This window comes from Lutjanus erythropterus, chromosome 7, assembly GCF_056507025.1.
Source record: "Lutjanus erythropterus isolate fLutEry1 chromosome 7, fLutEry1.hap2, whole genome shotgun sequence".
NCBI classification, from domain to species: Eukaryota; Metazoa; Chordata; class Actinopteri; order Lutjaniformes; family Lutjanidae; genus Lutjanus; species Lutjanus erythropterus.
In genome coordinates, this window is record NC_139323.1 from 16,462,466 (window position 1) to 16,484,187 (window position 21,722).

At 43.8% G+C, this 21,722-nt stretch overlaps 1 protein-coding gene across 1 annotated transcript; it reads right to left on the bottom strand.

The window, feature by feature from the left end:
* Window positions 1-878: 878 nt before the first annotated feature.
* Window positions 879-20,748, bottom strand: zbtb7a (zinc finger and BTB domain containing 7a). The gene is made up of 4 exons (XM_084722192.1): window positions 20,581-20,748; window positions 8,127-8,690; window positions 5,532-6,433; window positions 879-2,497 (listed from the first exon to the last, which is right to left on the bottom strand). The coding sequence occupies exons 2-4, from the start codon at window positions 8,610-8,612 to the stop codon at window positions 2,062-2,064; spliced, it is 1,824 nt and encodes a 607-aa protein (XP_084578318.1). The 5' UTR covers window positions 8,613-8,690; window positions 20,581-20,748; the 3' UTR covers window positions 879-2,061.
* Window positions 20,749-21,722: the final 974 nt, after the last annotated feature.

Sequence of the window (21,722 nt, forward strand, 5' to 3'; positions counted from 1 at the left end):
ACCTGGACCCAGCAAGTGTGTGTGTGTGTGTGTGTGCGAAAGACAGAGAAAGTGCACTGGGGCTGGCAGCTCAGGGTGCATGTTTGAACAGGCTGTGGCTGACTCACACAAGTGATGATGTGGCCAGAGAGAGACCCTGGCTGCCACGCACACACATGTACACAAACACACGTACATGTAAACACACTCGCAGACACACTAAACTGCCAGCACCAGGCGTCCTACCCGCAGTAACACCAGGCTCTAATATAATAATATCCCCTCCAGGCTGGTTCGGGGGCATTAGAGGACTACAGAGGGAGGAGAGAGGGAGAGAAAAGGCCTGATTTGATCCCCTCCTGCCTGGAAACGTGGCTGAGCTGGGGGAGATTATTTTTTGGAATGCAACAGACATTGTGAGATCCCCCTCCCCTTCCCCTTCCCTTGTTCCCCTCCCCCGTCGACCAGCTGCAGCTGCGCTCCTATTTGGCCTCCCAACTTGGACAGGTATTTATTGCTCTCTTCATCATACAGGTTGCCTCACGGTTGTGTGGTCCCCAGGGCAAAAAAGATTGGAATAAGCATGATACATAAACCTCCTCTCACTGCCTCCCCAACACCAGGCCACTTCCTGTAAATATACCTCTCCCTCTCGCTCTGCTGGATATCTTTAGTAAAGCTGTGCAAACGTAGAAAAAAAGGTGCTCATCTATCTCTTCTTCGTACTCTTTGTCACTCTCTCATTCGGGCTCCCTGCCATTCCTTTAACCTGCGGTTGGTTAAATGCTACCCGCGCCTTGTCACACAAGGACAGATTCCGAAAAACTGCACAAAGTTAAGCACATTCATTCATCCGACCTCCTCCTCATCCTTTGGGCAGGAACTATACATGTCAAGTGTTAAAGTTTAGGACAAATGGGTGACTCTTGTTTTCTTTTTCGTCAAACATTCATACAGTTTGTTTCGTTCACCCACGAGCTTCACTCTGTGAGAAATATGACATCAAGCCTAAGAGGAAAAAACCCGATAAGTACACCTCAGCATTAAGAGGGGACCAATGTCATATCACCACCTGCTGTATATACATGTATACAATTATAAAGTGTCAAGTACCCGAAGCAGTCAACAAAAAGGAACAACAACAAAAAATTAAGACAAAATCGAAAGGGAAAAACAAAAATGCTGAAATCGCAGGGTTGTGAGGGATAAGAGGCAACGTAGTCAAGCCAACATATACATTGACGATGGTAGTGCTTTAAAAACACAAACCCTCCACCCCTCATATTCCCTAGTCCTGCAATTGACGAGCCCCCATTAAAGTGGATTTGACTCAACATCGATTTGTTTTTCAATAAGACAAACCATAGATTCTTAAAATGCGTTTTTATAGAGAAAGCAACACTTCAATCAAACCCTTTGTCTGATTCTTTCTGGAACATTTAGAGAGAAAAAACTGTTGCATCAAAATTGTGGTGACTTTTCCTTGCATATGCCATCTTGTGGCAATGTTGTTTCTATGGTAACTGTACATTTCAGACCTGCAAAAGAATACAAAAAGGCTTGTTTTCACTGGGAGGATTTGTCCTCACTTCACCCGTACAGCAGCCAGAAGGTGCTTGATAGACACCTTTCTTAGAGCTTGAAGGCTGTGAGGACCAAACCAATAAAAATCTAAATCAACTGCATAGTTGCTCAGAGTTTCTTTGTATCTATCATACATCTGCCTAAGCACATACTGTATGCCAATGTATAAAACCCCTAATATTATAAAGAAAGAAATGGCCCAGAAAGTGGACATCATGGGTGCATGATTTGAAGCGTTCTTTGCTCTTTAACAGATAAACCGACTCAAGTGCTCTCATGTCTACTCCATTTCCTAAAGAAAAGGAAAAAGAAATATAGAGATTAGATTTTTGTGACACCCTGATTTGGTTTATAGAGGAATAGTTAGTTGTTTTGTTTGTTTGTTTTTTTTTTAAGTTTGCCATTGCATGTTTTTTCTCCTCTCTGTTCACTGGCCTGTCTCACAGGCGGTGCAGAGTGACTGTGGTGTCCAGCAGTGTCCTTGTTGTCCCTGAAGTCTCAGGGCCCTGTCTCCCCTGCCAGCTCCTGCAGCTGAGGACTGTGTGCGTGGGCTCCCACAGCCCCATCCACCTCTGCCGCTGAGGACGCCTCAGAGCGCCGCCGTCCCCTGATGGTACGAGGCCCGGCGCCCGTGTCGGAGCCGGGGCTCAGCAGGCCCAGGGGGGCATCAAGCAACCCTGGCTCTCGCACCCGAGGCTTTCGGCCTCGACGCGACGGGATGCCGTTGCAGCCGTCCTTCTTGAGGTGGCGGTGCAGGTGATCCGAGCGCACGAAAGTCTTAAAGCAGCTTGAGCACTGATAGGGGCGCAGGCCGGTGTGTACACGCATGTGGTTCTTCAGGTCGTAGTTGTGAGCAAAGGCGGCTCCACATTGCGTACACAGGTAAGGCTTCTCTCCTGTATGCTTCCGCATATGAACCTTGAGCTTGTCCTGCCTGTGAGGGAAAAGAAAAAACGAGATCACATCAGAATACAAGACACAAAATTCAAATGCACAAGAGGATCTGCCCACAATGATTTGAATAAAGTCAGTGCACACAGCCTGCTTCAGGTTCTCTTTGCAGCTTCAGTTACTCATTAGGCTATGTAATATCATGTACAAATACATAATTAACTCAAAATGTATTATTAATTCTCACATGTACAGCAGTCAGCTTAATATGCTTTAGATAGCTTTATTTCCTATTAAACAGCCATCTTTTGGATCTCTTCCAGTACGATTACTCTGAGAGGGCAGTCGGGCCAACTGAGGAGAAGCCATAAACTTTACATCTTTATCTGTGTAATTGCACACAAGAGCACAACTGTGGACTGACGAGAGAGCTCAATGTTCACTGTGTCAGTTGGAATTTTTATGATTTCTGTTAACTTGTCTTTGAGGACGTCACCGTAACAATTAAAAGATCTGAGAAATGCATGCATTTTGTCGAGAGAAAATGAAGACCACAATGTCCTCTGCAGCTGAACAACTCCCAAATCATTCTGAAAACTTGACGTTAAATAGTATTGAATTATAGATGAGTTATCAATTTTGAAGACTACTTCTATCCTCACAAGCTGCAATTTGATTGAATTTTGTATAAGAGTAGGTGTCACTTTTAAGCACATCAAAAAGTTGATATGAAAGACTTGCTTTCTAATAATTTGTGAGTTCTACAACAATTACACCCTAGACCAAACTATGACTTCTCTAAGTCATCTCAATACATCCTGGAACATATTTTACTTTGCGATGGTGCACCGCCCACTAAACTTTATCAGGCTGCCTTGGCCTTCATCTGACTCCTGTCCCTCCCTCCCCCCTTTAGCCCTCACTATCTCTCCAGCTCCCGAGCTCTTTAATCGTTTAACTCTTTTGCATCGAGGGCAGAGGGCCTCCTAAACAAACAAGCGTAGTTAAGACAACTCAATTTGAGCACACATACACACACGCACACACATGCCACCTAAGTGGATTAGCTGTCATACAAGCAAACAATAAACCCACTGCAACAGTAACAGATCTGTACAAAGTGTGCCCCAAATATAAAAATTAACACAGAAACATGCACGTAGGTAAGGAGAAACACCCACATGCACACAGACACACACACATGCCCACAGGCCGAAGCCTTGGAACAAAGTGGCACACTGACAGAGGTGAATTATTTAAAGGACAGAGTGATTTATTACCGTGCGAGGCACACTCTTAACCCTGATCAAACAGGATTAAGATTACAATACCCCCTTCCCACTGCTGGTCGAATTTAGCTAGAAGGCAAATTCAGATTGGTCTTCCCTACCTGCCATGCCAGCAGAGGTTCTGGGTATTTCTAGCCTACTGCGTCTATTTCCAGCACAAGTCCACTGATTAATTAATTAAAGGAATGATTTCAAGGAAAGGCAGGACTCCTAAATACGGGGAAACCATGTGCACTCAAGTCCCTCGCTGTAGACCAGCTACATTTATCTGAGCAGCACATGGCAGATTTCATTAGAGAGGTAAAGGAGTGAAGCGCGGGGGGTGGGTGGGGTGTAACTACTCTGCCGTGGGCAATAATCAACATAACCAGAGATCAAAAGTTCAAATTACTGCATTGGAGTACATAGAGCACCATCCAGGGCCTGTAATCCCCCTCTGTATCAGAACACAGCACTTTATAGCAGCCCTCTGCTAGATAACATTACAGTGGTGCAGCCTTCTTTTATAGAACCCCTATGTTAAAATTCCAGGACTTTGCTATGAAGGCTGTGACAATAAAACAGACCTTTATAACTACATGACCCCCTCTCTCAGAGCTGTAATATTTTACATTAGGGCTGTCACAATATCACATTTTCACTATATGATTTTCTTGGCCAAAAAAAAATTGTGATAACATTATTGTGATATCTTCAGAAAACTTTAAAAAATGCTGTTTGCATCCTTTGTTTATTGTGTGTTTTGTGTCAAATGAATTACACTCCTAATATGAGGGTAGGGAGGTGCAGTGAGAGTTGATAACAAGGGTTCAACATGTTTTTTTCACTTTCTTGGTCAGGCAAGTGGGTCACAAATGTACTTGCCCAAAGTTGACTTTCACTTGCTTCTGTAAAAATTGTTTTATTAGCGGTTATTAAATAACAACAAAGACTAAAGCTGTCATGTATAATCTTGGGCTGCAACATCTATAAAATGTCAGCAAATAGAGAAAAATGGGCCTCCCAGTTTTTCATAGTCCAAGGTGATACTTTTAAATGTCTCATCTTGTCAGTCTTAAACCAAAGATATTCAGTTTAAATGAAGACAAGCTGGAAATATCCATATTTTAGAGACTGGAAACAATTTTATTGAAAAATTACTTTATTGGTTAATTGCTTACCAAAATAGTTTAATAGCTGTTTAATTGTTTTTTACTGCTTGACCAGTCAGGCAAGTGAGTTGCCACATATACTAGCCTGACATGGCATTTTACTTGCCCCAGTGGGCAATCCTTAATGTCTAGCCCCTGTAAAAAAGGGTATAAAAATTGCAGTTATGCTTAATGGATAGTGAAAAGGTGTGGGGGGGAGGGAAAAAAGAGAGAATGGAAAGAAATGGAAATTGTTTAAAAGCCTACAGTATGTTCAAAAGGCACTGAACTATTTATACAATAAAATAATGTGTATTTTTAACATGACATCAATATTTAATATTTTAAATATCATGGATATTGTCAATACCAGAAGATTTCAATTCCTGTATTCTGACATGCCATTTTGACTGACATTTTGTTACAATGAGACATTGAAAAAACCTGGTTAAGGACATTCAGTCAGTCCATGATCAAGGTAAACATTTAGATTCACAAACTGAGCTGCCTCCTTAATGCAAAGCTAAGTTGGTTAGTGCTAATGCTCCTGCTCTTGGCTTTGTGGTGTTTCCCACTGCTGGGCAGTTTGTCTACAGTGCCAAGTCCAAGACTATTAGTACATGTGACATGGGGTAGTCACTTCATTAATTGGGCTTACCTGGTAAAGCGCACTTTGCAGATGGCGCATTCATAGGGTTTCTCTCCCGTGTGCGTTCGGATGTGGCGGGGTAGCTTGCCTGCTCCTTGAATGACCTTGGAGCATATGGGGCATTTCTGGAAGGCCTTAGAGCGCATCTTCCTCTCCCCTCCACTTCCTCCTCCTCCACCCCCACTGCTTCTCTCTCCAACCCCCCTGTCTCCTCCTCCTCCCACTCTCTCCTGGCCTGTTCTGCCCCGTGATAGCCAGAGCGGCGGCACTCCCTGTGTCACAGCAGCAGAAGCTGCATCCTCGTGCTGTGAGCTGTTAAAATAATTCAAGTAAAATTCCATGTCGGGGTCGTCCCCATCTTCCTGTTCCTCCCCGGTCGTCGCACGTTCCTTCTGCCTCTCGATGGAGTCCATCATCTGCTGCAAGAGGGCGCTGGCAGAACCCCTCCCCCTCGCCATCACCTCCCTGCCTCCCTCCTCCACCTCTGTCTCCTGCCCCAGCCTCGACTCAGGGGGGAGGTAGAAGTGCCCATTTTGGGATGGGGGGTAGTAAGATGACCCCAGGTTCGCTCCGTTTCCCTGCACCGCCTCCCCGTCCTCGTCGTCCTCTTCATCCTCATCCTCTTCCTCTGGTTCCTGTGCGGGCGCCTGGGCCAGGGCAAGGGCCAGGGGGGAGTAGTACTCACCGGGGCCAGCGGGAGCCCCGTTGCTGGGAGCCCCGCCGTTACCATGGTTAAAGTGCAGGTGCGTGGGCAGGTCCCTGAGCTCTGGCGTGCTGCAGCTACTGCTCCAGTGCGCCCCTCTCTGGAAGTACTCCAGGTACTCCCGGGCCCGCACCCGGTTCCCCTGCTCCCTGCCTCCTTTGCCCTTCCCCTCCTCATCTTCATCTTCATCTCTTCGCTCACTGCCCGCCTAGTGAGACATGACAGGGAACAAAGAGAGGAAGGGAAGGAGAAATTTAAAGTCAATGGCAGGTTGCACAAAAAAGAGAAAGTACAGCAACTGCAACAACTGCTAAACAACTGTTTTACTACAGTAGGCTAGGCCCTTATTGTTTTACAATGCATTTTAAGTGAATGAATCGATTCTTCAAAAATTTAAACTAGCAATACAAAAGCCAGCAATCACACAAGCTCAAGGACAGATCAATGCCGGCTGTCTGTGACTGTCTTCAATCTTGGAAGCTCTAAGTTTTGCCAGGTTTTATGTAGTTTTACTGTTTATTTGTAGGTTAGCCTGTTTGAACATGGTGTAAGCATGTTGCACAGCTAGTAAGGCCACCACATAGGCCGGTGTGATGTTGGTCAAATGTTGTAATGTTGAGTCGTATTGTGATATTGTATGAGAAACTTTGTGAATGTTAAGCCTAATTTTAAGCCAACTAAATAACAACAGTAGTAGGTTGGATGCTGGTACATGTTTTTCATGGTGCTTTCTGTAAAAGTTTATACAGCAGTGCAAGTTGCATTAGTTTTGTTGTGATACAGAAGCTTGCTGCTTCTGCTCTGTTATCCTTGCCGCCAGTATGTGTATGCTTTCCTTGCTGCTGGAGATTAATTTACTTGAAGGTAACAACATAGCTACGGGTAAATACGTGTGAATTCATTTGCAACGCTGTGTAACCATGGCTAGCATCAAGCAGGCTAGCTTGGTCAGACCATAAAGTTGCCCGGTGGGTAGTGCGGTGAGACCTACGCTACACTTAATGTTACTGCACCAAATAAATTATTTTATCATATATGAAGTCATTTGCAAAAACTAGCAAAATAATGGCACTAATCCTGAATACTACACTGTTAAGCCTACCTAAATAAACTGCAGGGAAAATTCCATCACCATGACAGCCCTGACTGTAAAGCCTATCACTATGGGTAGATCACTATTTGGGTATCCTGGATGCGTACCCAGGGGCTCAGCATGCCCATTAGCACACTGAGGAAACAAAAACTACTTTACAAAACACATTGCTAACTAGTGTGGGCATGAACAACAATAAAGCAGCACAAAGCCCCATATATGTTTTGGTATACTTACTTTGGAAGAAAAATAACTTGTGTTTACCACAAACTACAGCACTGTTTTAAACTGAAACCTACAGGAATCAGTAAAGGTGTTTGCATGTGCCCTGCATGATGTGATCATCATAGTGACGTACAGCTGTGATTATCACATGATGTAGAGCGTTATGTATTCAGACACAGCATATCACAGCTACACTTGATCGTGTTGAAGTGTAGCTGTGATGTGCTGTGTCTGTAGTCTGCGAAAGAGCATGCTGTCCTTCCACACACATTATTGGCTCAGAATGAGTAAGTGTTGAACTAACCCCAAGGCTGTGGGCGTGTGTTTGGCATAGTGAGAGAGACTGATAAAGGCCATGATGTAAGCTTGACTATGCTGACTATTTAATGAACGGGATGGAATGATGACCAGACGCCTCATTCCCTGAGAGGACTAGATTTTGAATGAATTATTTCAGTTCCACAACAATCTACTCTGTGTTTTGCTATAAATGCATTCAACAATTTCAACAGGATATTGATCTCATCTCCAAACTTAAATTTGACTTTAACACGTCGCTTTTCGTTCTGTAATGGTCATGTACCGGCGGGGAGAGCACTTTGGTGTCCAGCAGGTGTGTACAGACGTCCTGGACAGGTGGGATTTCCAGGAGGCGTGCAGCGGCGAGGATGTCAGCCACAGTGCTGTGACTGACTGTCAATGTGGCTGTGTAGGCAAAGTCCAGCAGTGCTCCCAGAGCCTCCGCCACCACAAAGTCGATGTTGTAGATGTTCTGTTGGTCAGCGGCGGCTCCTGAAGTGAAGAGCTTGTGGAAGTAGGAGCTGCAGGAGGCCAGGACGGAGCGGTGAGCCGGGAACTCCCGGTCCTGGGTGACTAGGAGGACGTCACAGAGCAAGCCGCTGAGCCGCTGCTTGTTCAGGCTGCCGAGGATGTCTGCGCTGTGCTCAGGGAAAGGGATCCCCACAGGGCCTTCCTCTGCTTCTCCCGCCCCTCCTCTCCCTCCTCCACCACCGCTGCTTGCTGTCCCCCTGAGCCGCCTTCCGCCCCTCCCACCGGCTCCTGACGACATCTTCCACCAGCCTGCCGCCGAGCCGCCGAGCACAGCCCCCACCCGTGTATCCGTCCTGCCGTCTGTCCGTCTGCCTGTCTGAGAGTAGAAGAGTTGGACAGACAGAAGAGAGGGAAAGACAAAAAGTGAAAATAAAAGATCAGTTCATGGTATTCTCTATGTGGACCAAGAAAGAGAGAGGACTATTGATTAAATGATTCACCATAGTCAGAAATATACAGCAGAATGCTTCAGAACATGACCCAGTACACACAGAACATTCATAGAGGTTGCAGTTTTATAATTTAAAATTGTAAGTACAAGGGGTGAGTTCACAGATTATAACATAAAGTGGGTAGGTAAAATATACACATACAGACTCTTCAGTATGTAAACAAACTCTGCCAAGTTGGGTCATACCAGGTTTAGGGCTGAATATTACTAATACCTGTAATATCAATATTAATAAAAATAACCCAGTACCAAATAGTCAGACTTTACCTGCATTTGATCCTTTGTGAACCCAGATCTAGAAAAAAAATTATCATGTGTTCATGGCCAATCACGTTGTAAAGTATGGCTACACTACACAACTACGGCATCTGATAAAAATAAATGCAGAATGATTATTTCAAGAATAGTTTAATTCACATGAAGGGTGTCAAATGATGTAGAAATAAAGATAATAAACGATATTGACATCTGTATGACAGATACATTAGCGTTCAAAAAATCATGGCAAGATCTGGCCAATGCAGACAAGCTGCACCAACAATCAGAAATCACCATAACAAGATAAATCTACTGCATAGCAGTGTATACTACATAGGTAGTAACTGCACCACATTTGACATTGTTTTGAGCCATTTGTTTCCTAAAATATTGCAGCCCTGGCGGAGTATTTATATTGTTTCTCTCCATCCTATATATTGTATGCTTAAGACCTTCATCAAAATAAACTGTGTGTTGACTTTTTCTGATTCTAAGCAAAGTATAAAATAATTCATTTTAACAAGTGATCTTTAATGTCTTGGTAATGTAGAAAATTTCTCTCCTGATTTTTCACACCAACACATTGATGGTTTCATGCAAATGTGTTTTTATACCCATATCAAAACACTTCACGACATGTTCCATCTAAAAACAACTAGGCCTAATTAGAGTGAATAAAACCATTTTGTGCTCCATGAGTGCCTGACCTGAAACTGAACTTCACAGTGAATGCTTTAGATTTGCCACATATGTTGAACACTAGAAAGGTCACATAAGTTCATTGACTGGACTCAAAAGCCTTTACAGTGTCCCAAGTACTGAAAAGAAACACCACAGTGATGTGTAACACTGGTGCTTTTAAAGCAAATCTACTGGCACAACAGGTGTATTTACAGTTTTACTACAAAACTTTATGGTAGCAGTGTGACAACGCGCAATAAATGAGAGTAAATAGGGGCTCACAACCATTTTGAATGCATTCTTCCTGCTAAAACACCATGAGTGCAGGAACGACTAAATGAATATGTTTATGTACCACACTATGTTTGTGCGTGTGGCTGGGTGCCTGTTTCACTTTATATGTGCCTACATCTATGGGTGTGTGTGCATGCACTCATGCAAGAAACCAAGTATGAGGTCGTGGAGGACAGATAGGCAGAGGGCAGTGGGGATCAGAGTGCATGCTGGGAGCTGGGCTGTGCAGCTTGTGCACTCTGTGTCAGTCGAGAGCTGGGGAAGAGAGCGAGGGAGGTGGAGGAAAAGGGGGGGAGGGGGGTGGGGGCTGCCAGAGCAGACCCTGTGGAAAAACTCCACAGGAGGAGGAAGAGGACACGCAACAAGCTGCGAGGGAACAGTATTAAAAAGGGAGGTTGTCAATCCGGTCTGAGCTGGTTACCCCACCCTGTACTGTGTGCCAAGTTTCAGGAAAGGCTGTCCCCTCGCTCACGTGTGGGGGGAGATTAAAATGATCGACTGAAGCCTGCACAGTGGGAGGGGGGTTTCAGCAGAACAAGCCATCCTCGATTTGTCTATTAACACACTCGCACAAGCAAATACTGTAACATCACAGAGACATCAATAACGCACGGAACACACACGCACATAAACACACATATAGGGCATCCAACCCCTCGCACTCTCCTCCCCCCACTCTTCTCCATCTGCCAGGGAGACCCAGCAGGGGGTGAGGCCAGGGGGGGTGGTTTGGAGGATGTGTTGAGTGTGTTGCTCTCGACAAGCATTAAAATGACATTCCTTCAGATCTGCCCTCCTGGTATGTTTGTATGCTACACCCCACTACCAAACCTGACTAACCTGGCTGCCTCTCCTCTTTCTTACCTGTGTTCACCTGTGTTCGCCCCTCCTGCTCTCTCCTCCTGTTATGTACTGTTCTCCTCTGTACAAAGCAACGCCTATCTGTCTCCACACCTTGAGACCTGGCAACATGTCAATCTGCCCACATGTCAGGTAAAGCCTTTAAAAAAGAGAGTAGAGTTGTCATGATACCAGAATTTTAAACTTTGATACAATACTAATATAAAAAAGGTACAAGAAATATTCTATATTTTTTCTTTTTTTTTAACAGTTCACATACAGTGCTGTTACAGAACAAGGCACTGAACTGAACTGTCTGGTCTTGCTGCTGCAAGCCAAAATGCCAGGCAGGACAATAAAGACTGAACTCAGGTCACTGACTGATCATTTAAATATTTTTTTAATAGCTCAAGTACTTTCGATACTCTGGTGTAAGAAAATATCAATGCACTTGAGTATCATGATATTATGTTTTGTGATACTGTATTGATTTTCTAAAACACTGAATTGTGATACATACAAAAGTCTGGCAGCAGTTCACAAGACTTAATGTCTGTTTAAACCCTTGACTGCTACATTTCAGTATTATCATTCATCTTAACTGCTCTGACTGTATGAGAAAGTAAAGTTTTAACTTAACTTTATCTATATGGTGGTGTGTCCTTAATACTATGGCAGGTTTTTTTTCCTAAAATTAGATTTAAAAGCAGTAGCAACATATCACCTTGTTTACAGTATCAGAATACATTGAATGGTAACACCGGTAACAGAGTGTATCGCCAGATTCTTGCTAATACACAGCCCCACTGAACCTATTGTTAACAAAATATTGATATTTTTGACAACATTACTGGACGGGCAGGCATGAGGAGAAAAAAAACATATATTTGTTCAAACTGCACTTTCAACTTTCAAATAAAAATGCATACTTTTCAATAACACTGAACATATTTTGGAGTACTGGTTGCTTTGCATTTCTTACTGAGTTGACAGTTTTTTGATAATGTGTTTAAAATTAAAAATTGTTCCCTGTGGAACATTGTTTTCACCATAGTAACCCAAAAATATACGGTCAAAAATGAAATGATCTCAATAGAAATCTCCTCCTGCTTTTTTTTTTTAACTTGTGAATATACTACTCACTGTAACTTTGCCTGGGAAAATGTAAACACAGGCTCATTTCATCGATTTCAAGGATAATCCAACCAAGTGACCAGCATTAAGAACAACTATAAAGAAAGAACTAACTTGTCTTACTTTGCTTATTAAGGTCATATAGAGGCATAAGTAATAAACTGAGACCGTTTCATAACCTGTTAACTCCCTGTTGCAGGTTTAACTCAATTCAGTTTTGATAGGCAGTTGACCACAAAGCCTCTGCAAATACTTTCACAAAGACTGTCAGAAATGGCATGAGCCAATTTTATTATCCAACCCTTCATCTGAATATGCTGAGTGAGGGGAGGGAGGCAAAGGCAAAGACAAAGAGAGATAGCACATGAGGGAGGGAGGATGGAGGAGAGAGCAAAGTGAGATGGAGATGGAAGAAAGAGCAAGAGAAAGGGCAACCACATGGCTACCGGTCATGTCCTTCACAGGTGGAAAATAGATCTCTGTGAGCCCATCCAGACCCCAGCCAACCTGCTTTTCTCTCTAGCGCAGCACCTGCACTAGACCTGGCTTTGCTGCAAGCTTGCGTAGTGCGTTATCCCCCGCACATACACAGCTGACCCTGGGTCACGGCTTTGTGGGGTAAAGACGCTGAGCTGAGAGGAGATAAAACACACACACACACATGCACGCACAGACTCAATTCAGTGCCAACGAAGCATGGAGGGACTGCTCTGCATGCAAGAGCCACCTGTCCCCGAATAACCTGTGAAGAGCGCTAAGAAAGAGGAAACACAGTGCAACAAACCTGATCCTGACACCTCCTCATGGCTTGAAACATTCCTTATCACTAATTCATGCCTGTGGGTGACAAGGCCTGCAGCCCGGCACAAAGCAGCACAGCAACTGTCCGTGTCCCTGGTGTTCCTATTCCAGGGAAGGGCCTCCTCTTAATGCCCAGTTCGTGAGCACCCAGGCCTGCTTTGCAAGTCAAACAACTGCTTTAACGCAAGACCCACCCATCCCATCCCCGCCCTCATCACCTCCATCTCATCCGTAACGTCCCTCTACCCCTTCCCATGTATCGACACACAGCAAGGACAGATATCAACATTATGCTTCAGGGACAAAACAACCAACCACAGTCTCCTGCAAAACAGTTTCCGTTTTTGCTGTTACTTCAGTTGACTGCCGTGTGTGTGTATGTGTGGGTGTGTAATATCTACGCCAAAGCACACACCAACACACACCCAGTTTGCTTGTCATTCACCGATACACACATTGACATCAAGTTGTGGCTACAATTAGTAAAAGTGGTTTTATTTAGCCTGTTATCAATGTATCATCTAGGGGAGGACTGTAGTATTTTCACTCTCAAAGTATCTGTCTTTGGCTGACACATACCAGTCATTCCTAAATACAAAGGAACAAATTGTTAACCCTGTGCAACCTCAGATGTGTCTTAGATAGTCAAGGAAAATAAATAGCTTATTAGCACCTTTTGAGAGCAGTACACAACATCTTTAAGGTTTTAGTCAAGAAAAGTATACGGTTGAGATAATTACTATCAGCCTATCAAAAAAAAAAGTTATTACAGTAGATATTGTACATACTATAATAATATCCATTTTAAAAAAAATTTGGTTTGACTTGCTTTAAATTAATTGTCAGTCGTTTAGATAATAGATTATTAATAATTAATTAGTCCTCAATGACAGTAAACTGAATAGTAGGGCTGTAACTAATGATCATTTTCGTTGCTGATTAATTATTTTCTTGATTAATTGATTAGTTGTATGGTCTACAAAAAGGCAGAAAATGTTGAAAAATATTGGTCAGTGTTTCACAAAGTAAATAAACCAGAAGATAATTACATTTAAGCTGGAATCAGAGAATTTTACCTTTTTTTCCTTAAAAATGGCTTAAATCAACTAATCAATTATCAAAATAGTTGGTAATTAAATTAGTAATCAATTTATAACCAAATAATTAATTAATTGTTGCAGCTCCACTAAATATCATTGTGTTGTGGACAAAACAAGACATTTAAAGATGTCACCTTTGACTTTCGAAAAAGTGATCAACAGTTTTTCACCATATTTTACTATTTTATGGACAAAACAACTAATCAATTACTTGAAGAAATGATTGACAGATTAATCGATAATTAAAATAATCATTAGTTGCCCTCCTCTAAATATTAATATCCTCCCTTCCATCTCTTTTTAGTTAAAACTTACAGTTAGTAGTTTCTTAAACTTGTAAAAAGTCATAAAAATAATGCACAATTGAAAACTATTTAGCAATTTAACTTTAAGAGAGAGCAATCGGAGCAAACACAACTGAATCATTGATCCCTTACACCATAAATGTTAATGGAGCACAGCACAGATGGAACGCCTAGTACAGAAATACAGAGCAGTTGTTAATTTTATAACAAACACCTTGTGAAGTGTTATTATCTCATTGCTTTTACAAGAGAGCAATCCGATTGACTTACTCCCAATTTACTTTCTGCATTCAGTTGCTCACTTGATATCGGAATAATTCATATATTTTAACCACCACAAGTATTTGCATTAAGATTAGAGTGCAAGAGAAACCCAGCAGCAAAGCCAGGACTGACAACTACTAAAAAAAATCTGGATATTATACAACAAATTGGAGAACTTGGTTGGCCCTTTGCTCTTGCCTACGCTTCTCGAACCATGTCTTTATCATTTCTCTTTCCTCCCCTGTCCTCATTTCACCGACTATCAACCAGCCTCTATGGCAACAACCCTGCCTCACCCGCCCTGCTGCTGCAAGGGAATCACTTCACTCAGGTCAAGAGGATTCAAGGTTGGACCAAGATAATGCAAGATAATCGGAATGGGGAGGGGGTTGCAGTTCCTAGGAAAAGTGCCACAGCCAAGTGACTCACTGCTGCCAGCAGTGGAAGGAAACCTGATTGGTCATATTGGAAGCGAAGCAGGAAGAGGGCAAGTGACTGATAAAACTGAAGTTGCGAGGGCTCGTCTAGGCCTGGCAGCCTTTACTAGAAACTAACCAGGAAGCGCTGCCAAAACACAGACACAAAGCCAATGAAAAGGTAGTGGGCGAGGCAGGGCGTTAAACTCACAAGCTCACTCATAACTCCTGAGTGCATGGTGGCCCAGGAATCCGGCTCAGATGTCAATGATAAACTCAGATCTCATTCAGTTACCTGGTGTAACCTGCTGCATTAAGAGGAAAGGTAACTGCCCACAAGTTGGGCAAAGTTTAATGTGAGGAAGTTAGCAGGGGGTTTTATGATGTCCTTACAAACATATATGTTTTGTAGTGCCAGATAGCAGGAAGGGAAAAGTGAAATCTGTAGCTTCTGCTACTCATATATCCTCTCACACTGTGCTAAATTTGTCTATTTTGTTTTCTTGCTTGTTTATCAGTCAGACCCACTGTATAGCCACAGGCTAACAAATAAAAAGAGTGCCCAGAAGAATAAAAACCACATTTTAATTTACTCCAGTACAACAGCTGTGAATTACTACTTCTGCAAAACTTACATTTTTAAATAGTTTTGAAACAATAACAGAGGGATGGTGATTAAACTCTTAAGGTAATATCTGAGTCTGTAGTTTGTGGTGTTGGGTTGCATTATACTATAAAACTTTCTCATATTTGCTCCTCCAAATATTACAAACATTACTAAAATATATTTCTGTTAAGTGCCAAGTAAAAACTACAGCATCAAAAACTACAACAACACTACGTACAAATAAGGTTGCAGTGGTATACTGATATTGTAGTCTATGGTGGCATGAAAATTGACTGCTATCATATTATTTACATTTGCTTAGATCTGGTATTGAATTATACCATATTAGTGTCATTACAAAATGTCTAAAAAAAATTTAAAGTTTATATCAAGTTTCATGTCTGTCAGGATATAATATTTTGTTAGGATATAATTAAGTGTCAGTTCAACCAAAAAGGTTGCATGCAGGTATCTCCATTTTTTGGTGGTCACTCCACACAGAGAAAATGTGGCAACATTATCACATGAATTAATTTTTTTCATGTTAGTTTTTGTTAAAGCTATGACAAGGGACTTGCATGTTGGTAATTTTGGAAGCTCCTGTGGACAATGGTTGTGTTTTCCCCCTTATAACCACAAAATTAGGTCAAAAATAAAATTATTTTAATAAGAGTCTCATCTTTTTTCATTTTAACTGGCTAATGTACTACTCACTGTAACTTTGCCTGAGAAAATGTAAACATAGGCTCATTTCATCTGATTTCAAGGAGAATCAGACCTGGTGGCAGGCTTTAATAATAAACATATCGAAATACCCAATCTTCTTATGGATGGTCTTGTTGGCATCAGTATTAAATTTAGACTGTTTCTTAACCAGTTAAAGTTCCTTGTAGTAGGTTCAAATAAAATGTATTATATCAATACTAACTACAAACTACAACATTATTGATTTTCATGAGTTAAAATATTGTCTTATATTTTACTGTGAGGCCATGAGTCCTACAACACATGTCTTGGGACAGTAGTCTTTCACAAGTTCCACTGTAACAAAACCACATCCACAGCCTGAGTTCCTTTTAGACTGAGTAACATGCTTTGACACTGCCATGCTGCCAACCAGGAAGTGTAACCAAATCTACCACATGGCTTCAGAAGCGGCACTACACCCCAACACGGTGTTGTCCAGCAGAACTCAAGCTGGCCAGTTGGTCAGTCCGCAGGCCCGACGTGCCCTGGCTGCGCCACTTTGTGCATGCGCAGCCCAACAGGGAAAGAGGACTTCCTGTGAGTCTGTGGCAGGCGTGTAACAGAACCCGCTCTGTTATCAGATGACCAGCTCTCTGCTTGCTCGCTCTCTCTGTCCCTACTGTCTGACCCTGTCTCTCTGCCTCTCTCTTCCTCTCATCTGTCGCACTCATCTCATCATTGCTCCATCTCTGTCTCAGACTCTGCACTGCACAGTACCCACCACATCACCCACTTCCCCTTTCCAGTGCTGAGGAGGCAAAGCAGCACGGACCCACCCACCCTCCTGTGTCTCACTGTCCTTTAATGCAACCCACCCGTCTTCTCTCCTGTTTCATCCCAAACCAATTCATTAAATCAACATGCAGACAGTGTCAGACTGGTCACATATCCCCTTCCTGATCAGTTGGCCTTTCTGCTTAATTAAAAGGAGGTTCTGCTACATCTGGACTAGTATATCTCTGTACCACACTGTTTAGTAACAATATAACACAGACTGTTGACAAAATTCATGTTTTTTTCCACTCTATCAAAAATATGAAAACGCTCAATTAATATATCAACACATGACACTATCTAACTCATAAAGTGTGAAAATTCAAGACAAGCTTTACCCTGACCCTTAAAAACATCCCAGCCTCTTCCTCTCCCACTCTAATTTGATCAGGTTGTGTTGGCTTCTCCATAATAAATGTCCCAGAAGAGAACAGAAGAAGCCCCTTTACTCCCCCTAGACTTCAGCACAACAACAGAAAAACAACAGAGAGGGGTCTGTCTATCTGCCTAGCCAGGCTGGAAGCTGTGGTATATTGAGCAGCTGACCAGGGGAACCAAACATTTGGGGGAAGTGAAGCTGCATTCACCAAGGAAGAAGAGGCACATAAAAGTATTCAAACTGTAGAAGAGTGTTTTAACTTATACAAACAAAAATATAGAGATAGAATAGCAGCACAGAAGTAATTCTGTTGGTACAAAAAAATCAGATTTTGATACCACAATACATAATTTGACCACATAGACAAAACTTTGAGCAAACTTAATGACTATTACATGTAGTGCGTTGTATACAGCCAACATTTCACTCTAAAATAAAGCCTCAAACTGCCACGGCGACATCACGCAACCTGTCTTCTCAGTCTGTCTGAACCTGCTAGTTTCAGGCCATAGTGGTGTAGGCACAAACATACAGGAATATCAAACTGTATTCAGCCTCACCGCCAAATTGATGGGTGGTGTCTTGGACCTGCCCACAGCCACTGAAGTCCCCTGCAATTCCCCTGCAGTCTATTGTTGGTAACACAGACACACATGCACACAAGCGCACACACAAACACATATGGCGTCCTAGTTTAACCTCTTGCTGGAATTTACTCGAGCTAACTATACCTTTCTTTCATCGTAGTACCTAGGAAGTGGCATAGAGAGTAGCATCAAGACAATATTTATGGTATTTTCTGTGACACTGAACTCATCAACCTTGTTAGCTGCCGCCTTCTTAGAGGCATACCAAACACTTTCCCAGCGCTTGGGCGTCTTCATGTACTGTGCTTCTTGTACCCTCTCCGTGCCCACACGTTTAAAAAACGGGTTCAACAAGTATGCAAAGCCAAAAAATATGCATCTGGTTATCGAGCAAGGCAGTCAGGGTTCCTGTGAAGTCTTCAAACCACGAGCCACAAGCAAGCAGGACGGGACAGGCGAGATTAGAATCTGCTTTTAACAAGATGCTGGTGAGGAGGAGGGGGGTGAGTGGACTGGGTGAAAAAAATGTCATGAGATTGACCATGGTGTGAGTACAGCTGAGAAAAACTGACATCAATCCGAAAGTAAATACACTCCAGCATAGTGCACAAAGTTACCAGAGCTTTAGATTTACTTTAATATTGCATTGAAGCAGCTCAGACTACCAATGCCATCCAGATGTCACAAGATGTGTCACTTTCTGAGGTTTCTCATGCAAACTCTTACTCAACACCCCACCTGTGCTCTGTCAGCTATCGGCACAGTCACTCTGCCACAGTCTAGCAAACATTTGATGCAGAGGTTTTTGTGGAATTACTTCAACACCCCCAAAAGTAGCAGCAGCACAGGATGTGCAACCTTCTTCATCTTTTTACTCTACTAATAATAGCAGCGGTGCCATTTAATCACAGCAGTAGACGAAAAGATTAAAAGAATATTGAGCCATAATAAGATAAAAACAACACTGATGCACAATGAGCTTGCATGCCCCTAGTTTAAAAAGTTCCTGACATGAACGAAAACTTTAAACTATTTCTCTGAGCAGTGTCCTGTGCTGCACCTTACACACAGCACTGACCTATTTGCCATTCCCTCCTTTATCTGCAACTGGGTCAAGAACTCTGAACTCTATCAAGCCCCATCTCTCTCACACTCCTTCACACACACTCACACACACACAACACGCTATGGTATTTATTTCCTCTGCTTGCCTCTCCTCTCCTCTCAGTCACAGTCTAAAGACACAGTGTGTGTGTGTGCGTGTGTGTGTGTGTGTGTGTGTGTGTGTGTGTGTGTGTGTGTGTGTGTGTGTGTGTGTGTGTCTTTGGAGTGCTTACCAAATAGGCAGAAAACGTTTCCCGGGCCCTGTCTGCCTCCCCTGCCTGCCGGCCAGCTCTGTTGCCTCCGTCTCTGGGCAGGGCTAGAGCTTTACCAGACAGGAAACTTGCGAGTGGCCCTAGTCATACAGGCAAGCCCTTGCCTGATCCCACACAAACAGACACCTACCCCCCCAACCACCACCACCACCACCACCACCCCACCCCCCTCTGTTTTCAGCCCACAACTCAGCTCTGCATCCCCTGCTCTCATTGGCTTGACAGCTGCTCACTCACCACACCTCCTCACCAGGATAGGCTGGCGGCTGTTCCCTTTCCTGGATGGCCAAGGGCAAGGCACTCTGGGATATAGAGTTCTGAAACCTCATTCGACCTGCTTTAACAGCCCCAGCCGTGGACTACGAGTCCCAGCTCTCTCTTGCCCTCACCACCCCCACTATCTCCAAGCCTGCTCTAACGTAAGCACTCAGGGCTGAATTATACACTACAGTATGTTGCTAGCAGGCTGCCAGGTATTAAAGTACAGACCAGCCATCAAACAGGGCCGAGCTTCGTATGAAAAAAAAAAAAATAATTTCAGCCCCCAACTGTCAGATCAGCCACCAAACAATCAGAGGTGGATTCTTCACCACCTCACACTCAAGTGACATTTCAGACACACTTAAAACTCCTGACCTAAATAATGACTTATTCCTATTCCAAACACTCTAATGCCACTACAACATGCCCCGCACACACAGCACACAACTTGCCCTGCGCTGACTCTTTCAATCGCCACTGTCCCGAAAAGTTGTTGCCATTGCTTATACCTTGTCCAATAGAATTATTTTTGGTTCCTCCTTCCCCTCGTTCAGTACCCACCACCCTCTCTCAAGAGCCCCCATCCCCCTCCTCCTCCTCCTCCTCCACCTCCTCCTCTAAGTGCTTCCACCTGCCTGAAAAGTTAATGCCTTGAACACATCCTATAAACTTTATCTCAAGATTCCCCAGAGGTAAATAGCAGTACAGAGGAAGTACTTTAGGAAGATTAAAAAAAAGAGGAACCTTGACTAGGGACTACTGCTGCGACCCACCTTCTCCTCTCCTCTCCGGCCAACCCCCCCACCCTGCTCTCCTTTCTGTCCCCCTCCCTCATTCCTCCCTCTCTCCTCTCCTCCTCTGCCCTGCTCCCCTGTGGTCGACAGGGCCCAGGGCAGACAGCGGGGGGATGGCAGGGTGCCTTTTAGCTCACCTGCGATGGCCGTGGTGAAGCTTGTTGTGGGTTAGCTCAGCCCTCTCCTCTCCTCCTCTCCCTCTCACTGTTGTGCAGCTTAAAGCCCCGTATGCGCTAACCAAGCAGCAGCAGATCAACTCAATTCCCTTCCTGGTTTCTGGAGGGCAAAGAGGTCCCTCCCTTTCTCTCTCTCTCCCTCACACTCACTCCTCTCTCCCTCTCTCTTAAAGAAACAGCATTCCCCCTCCGACTCCTCTCCCTCCTCCCTCCGCGAAGCAAAAAGTAAAGTGGAAATTTCTTTTGCGCTCGAAAGTGGACAGTTGTCAAAGTCATAAACTCAATCGGAGATGACACAAATCATTAACCAATGCCTTCCCACGCACAGTGAACACCAGCCAATGTTTCCCTCTATGAACGCTCAAATGTTTGGTTTAAGACTTAAATGAGTTGTAACTCTTGTTAATTCTCACCCGCCTCATCTCTCAATACTGCTTTCCCTTTCTATGTGAGCTGAGTCGCACCCACCCATCCTATTGCCTGAGGTCATGGTGTCCCACCCCAAAAGCAAGCCTTGGCACATTCCAGCACATACAGCAGGGGCTGCCAGCAACCCCCTTGATACACTTTCTGGCTCAGCCCAGTCTCTCCACATAATACCTGCCAAGCTCCAACAGGTGAGGCATCAGAGGAGACATTACTAAGTCGAAGTGTCTTCTTATCCACGGTGGGGAATGGCAAGTTCCCATGTGTAAATTTACAGCTATTGCACTTGATGTTGCGCCACTTCCAACCACCCACCCGCACGCCCCCTCAGTGAGTGCAAGCCAGCCATTGTGCCACAGAGTGGGATGGAGCACAAGATGTATTAGACGATTCTGTTGCACCATAAACCATCCCAACACACCTCTGGAAGGACTTTCAAGTCATAGATCTCATACACACACTTGACAGGACGTACTTGTCAGTGTTGCTGCCTGTAAACAGTAGCCTTTTGGCTCCAGTCTTGCAGGAGTCATGTCTCACGGTGCAGCAGGGCTTGTCACCGGCTTGGCACAGCACAGATAACCATGCAGGGGAATCAAGGGGCTATTTGGCAGGGAGAGGTAGTGACACACCCTTTGTCTAGAGGGCACTGTTCAGCACTGTCTCTGCATAAGCAC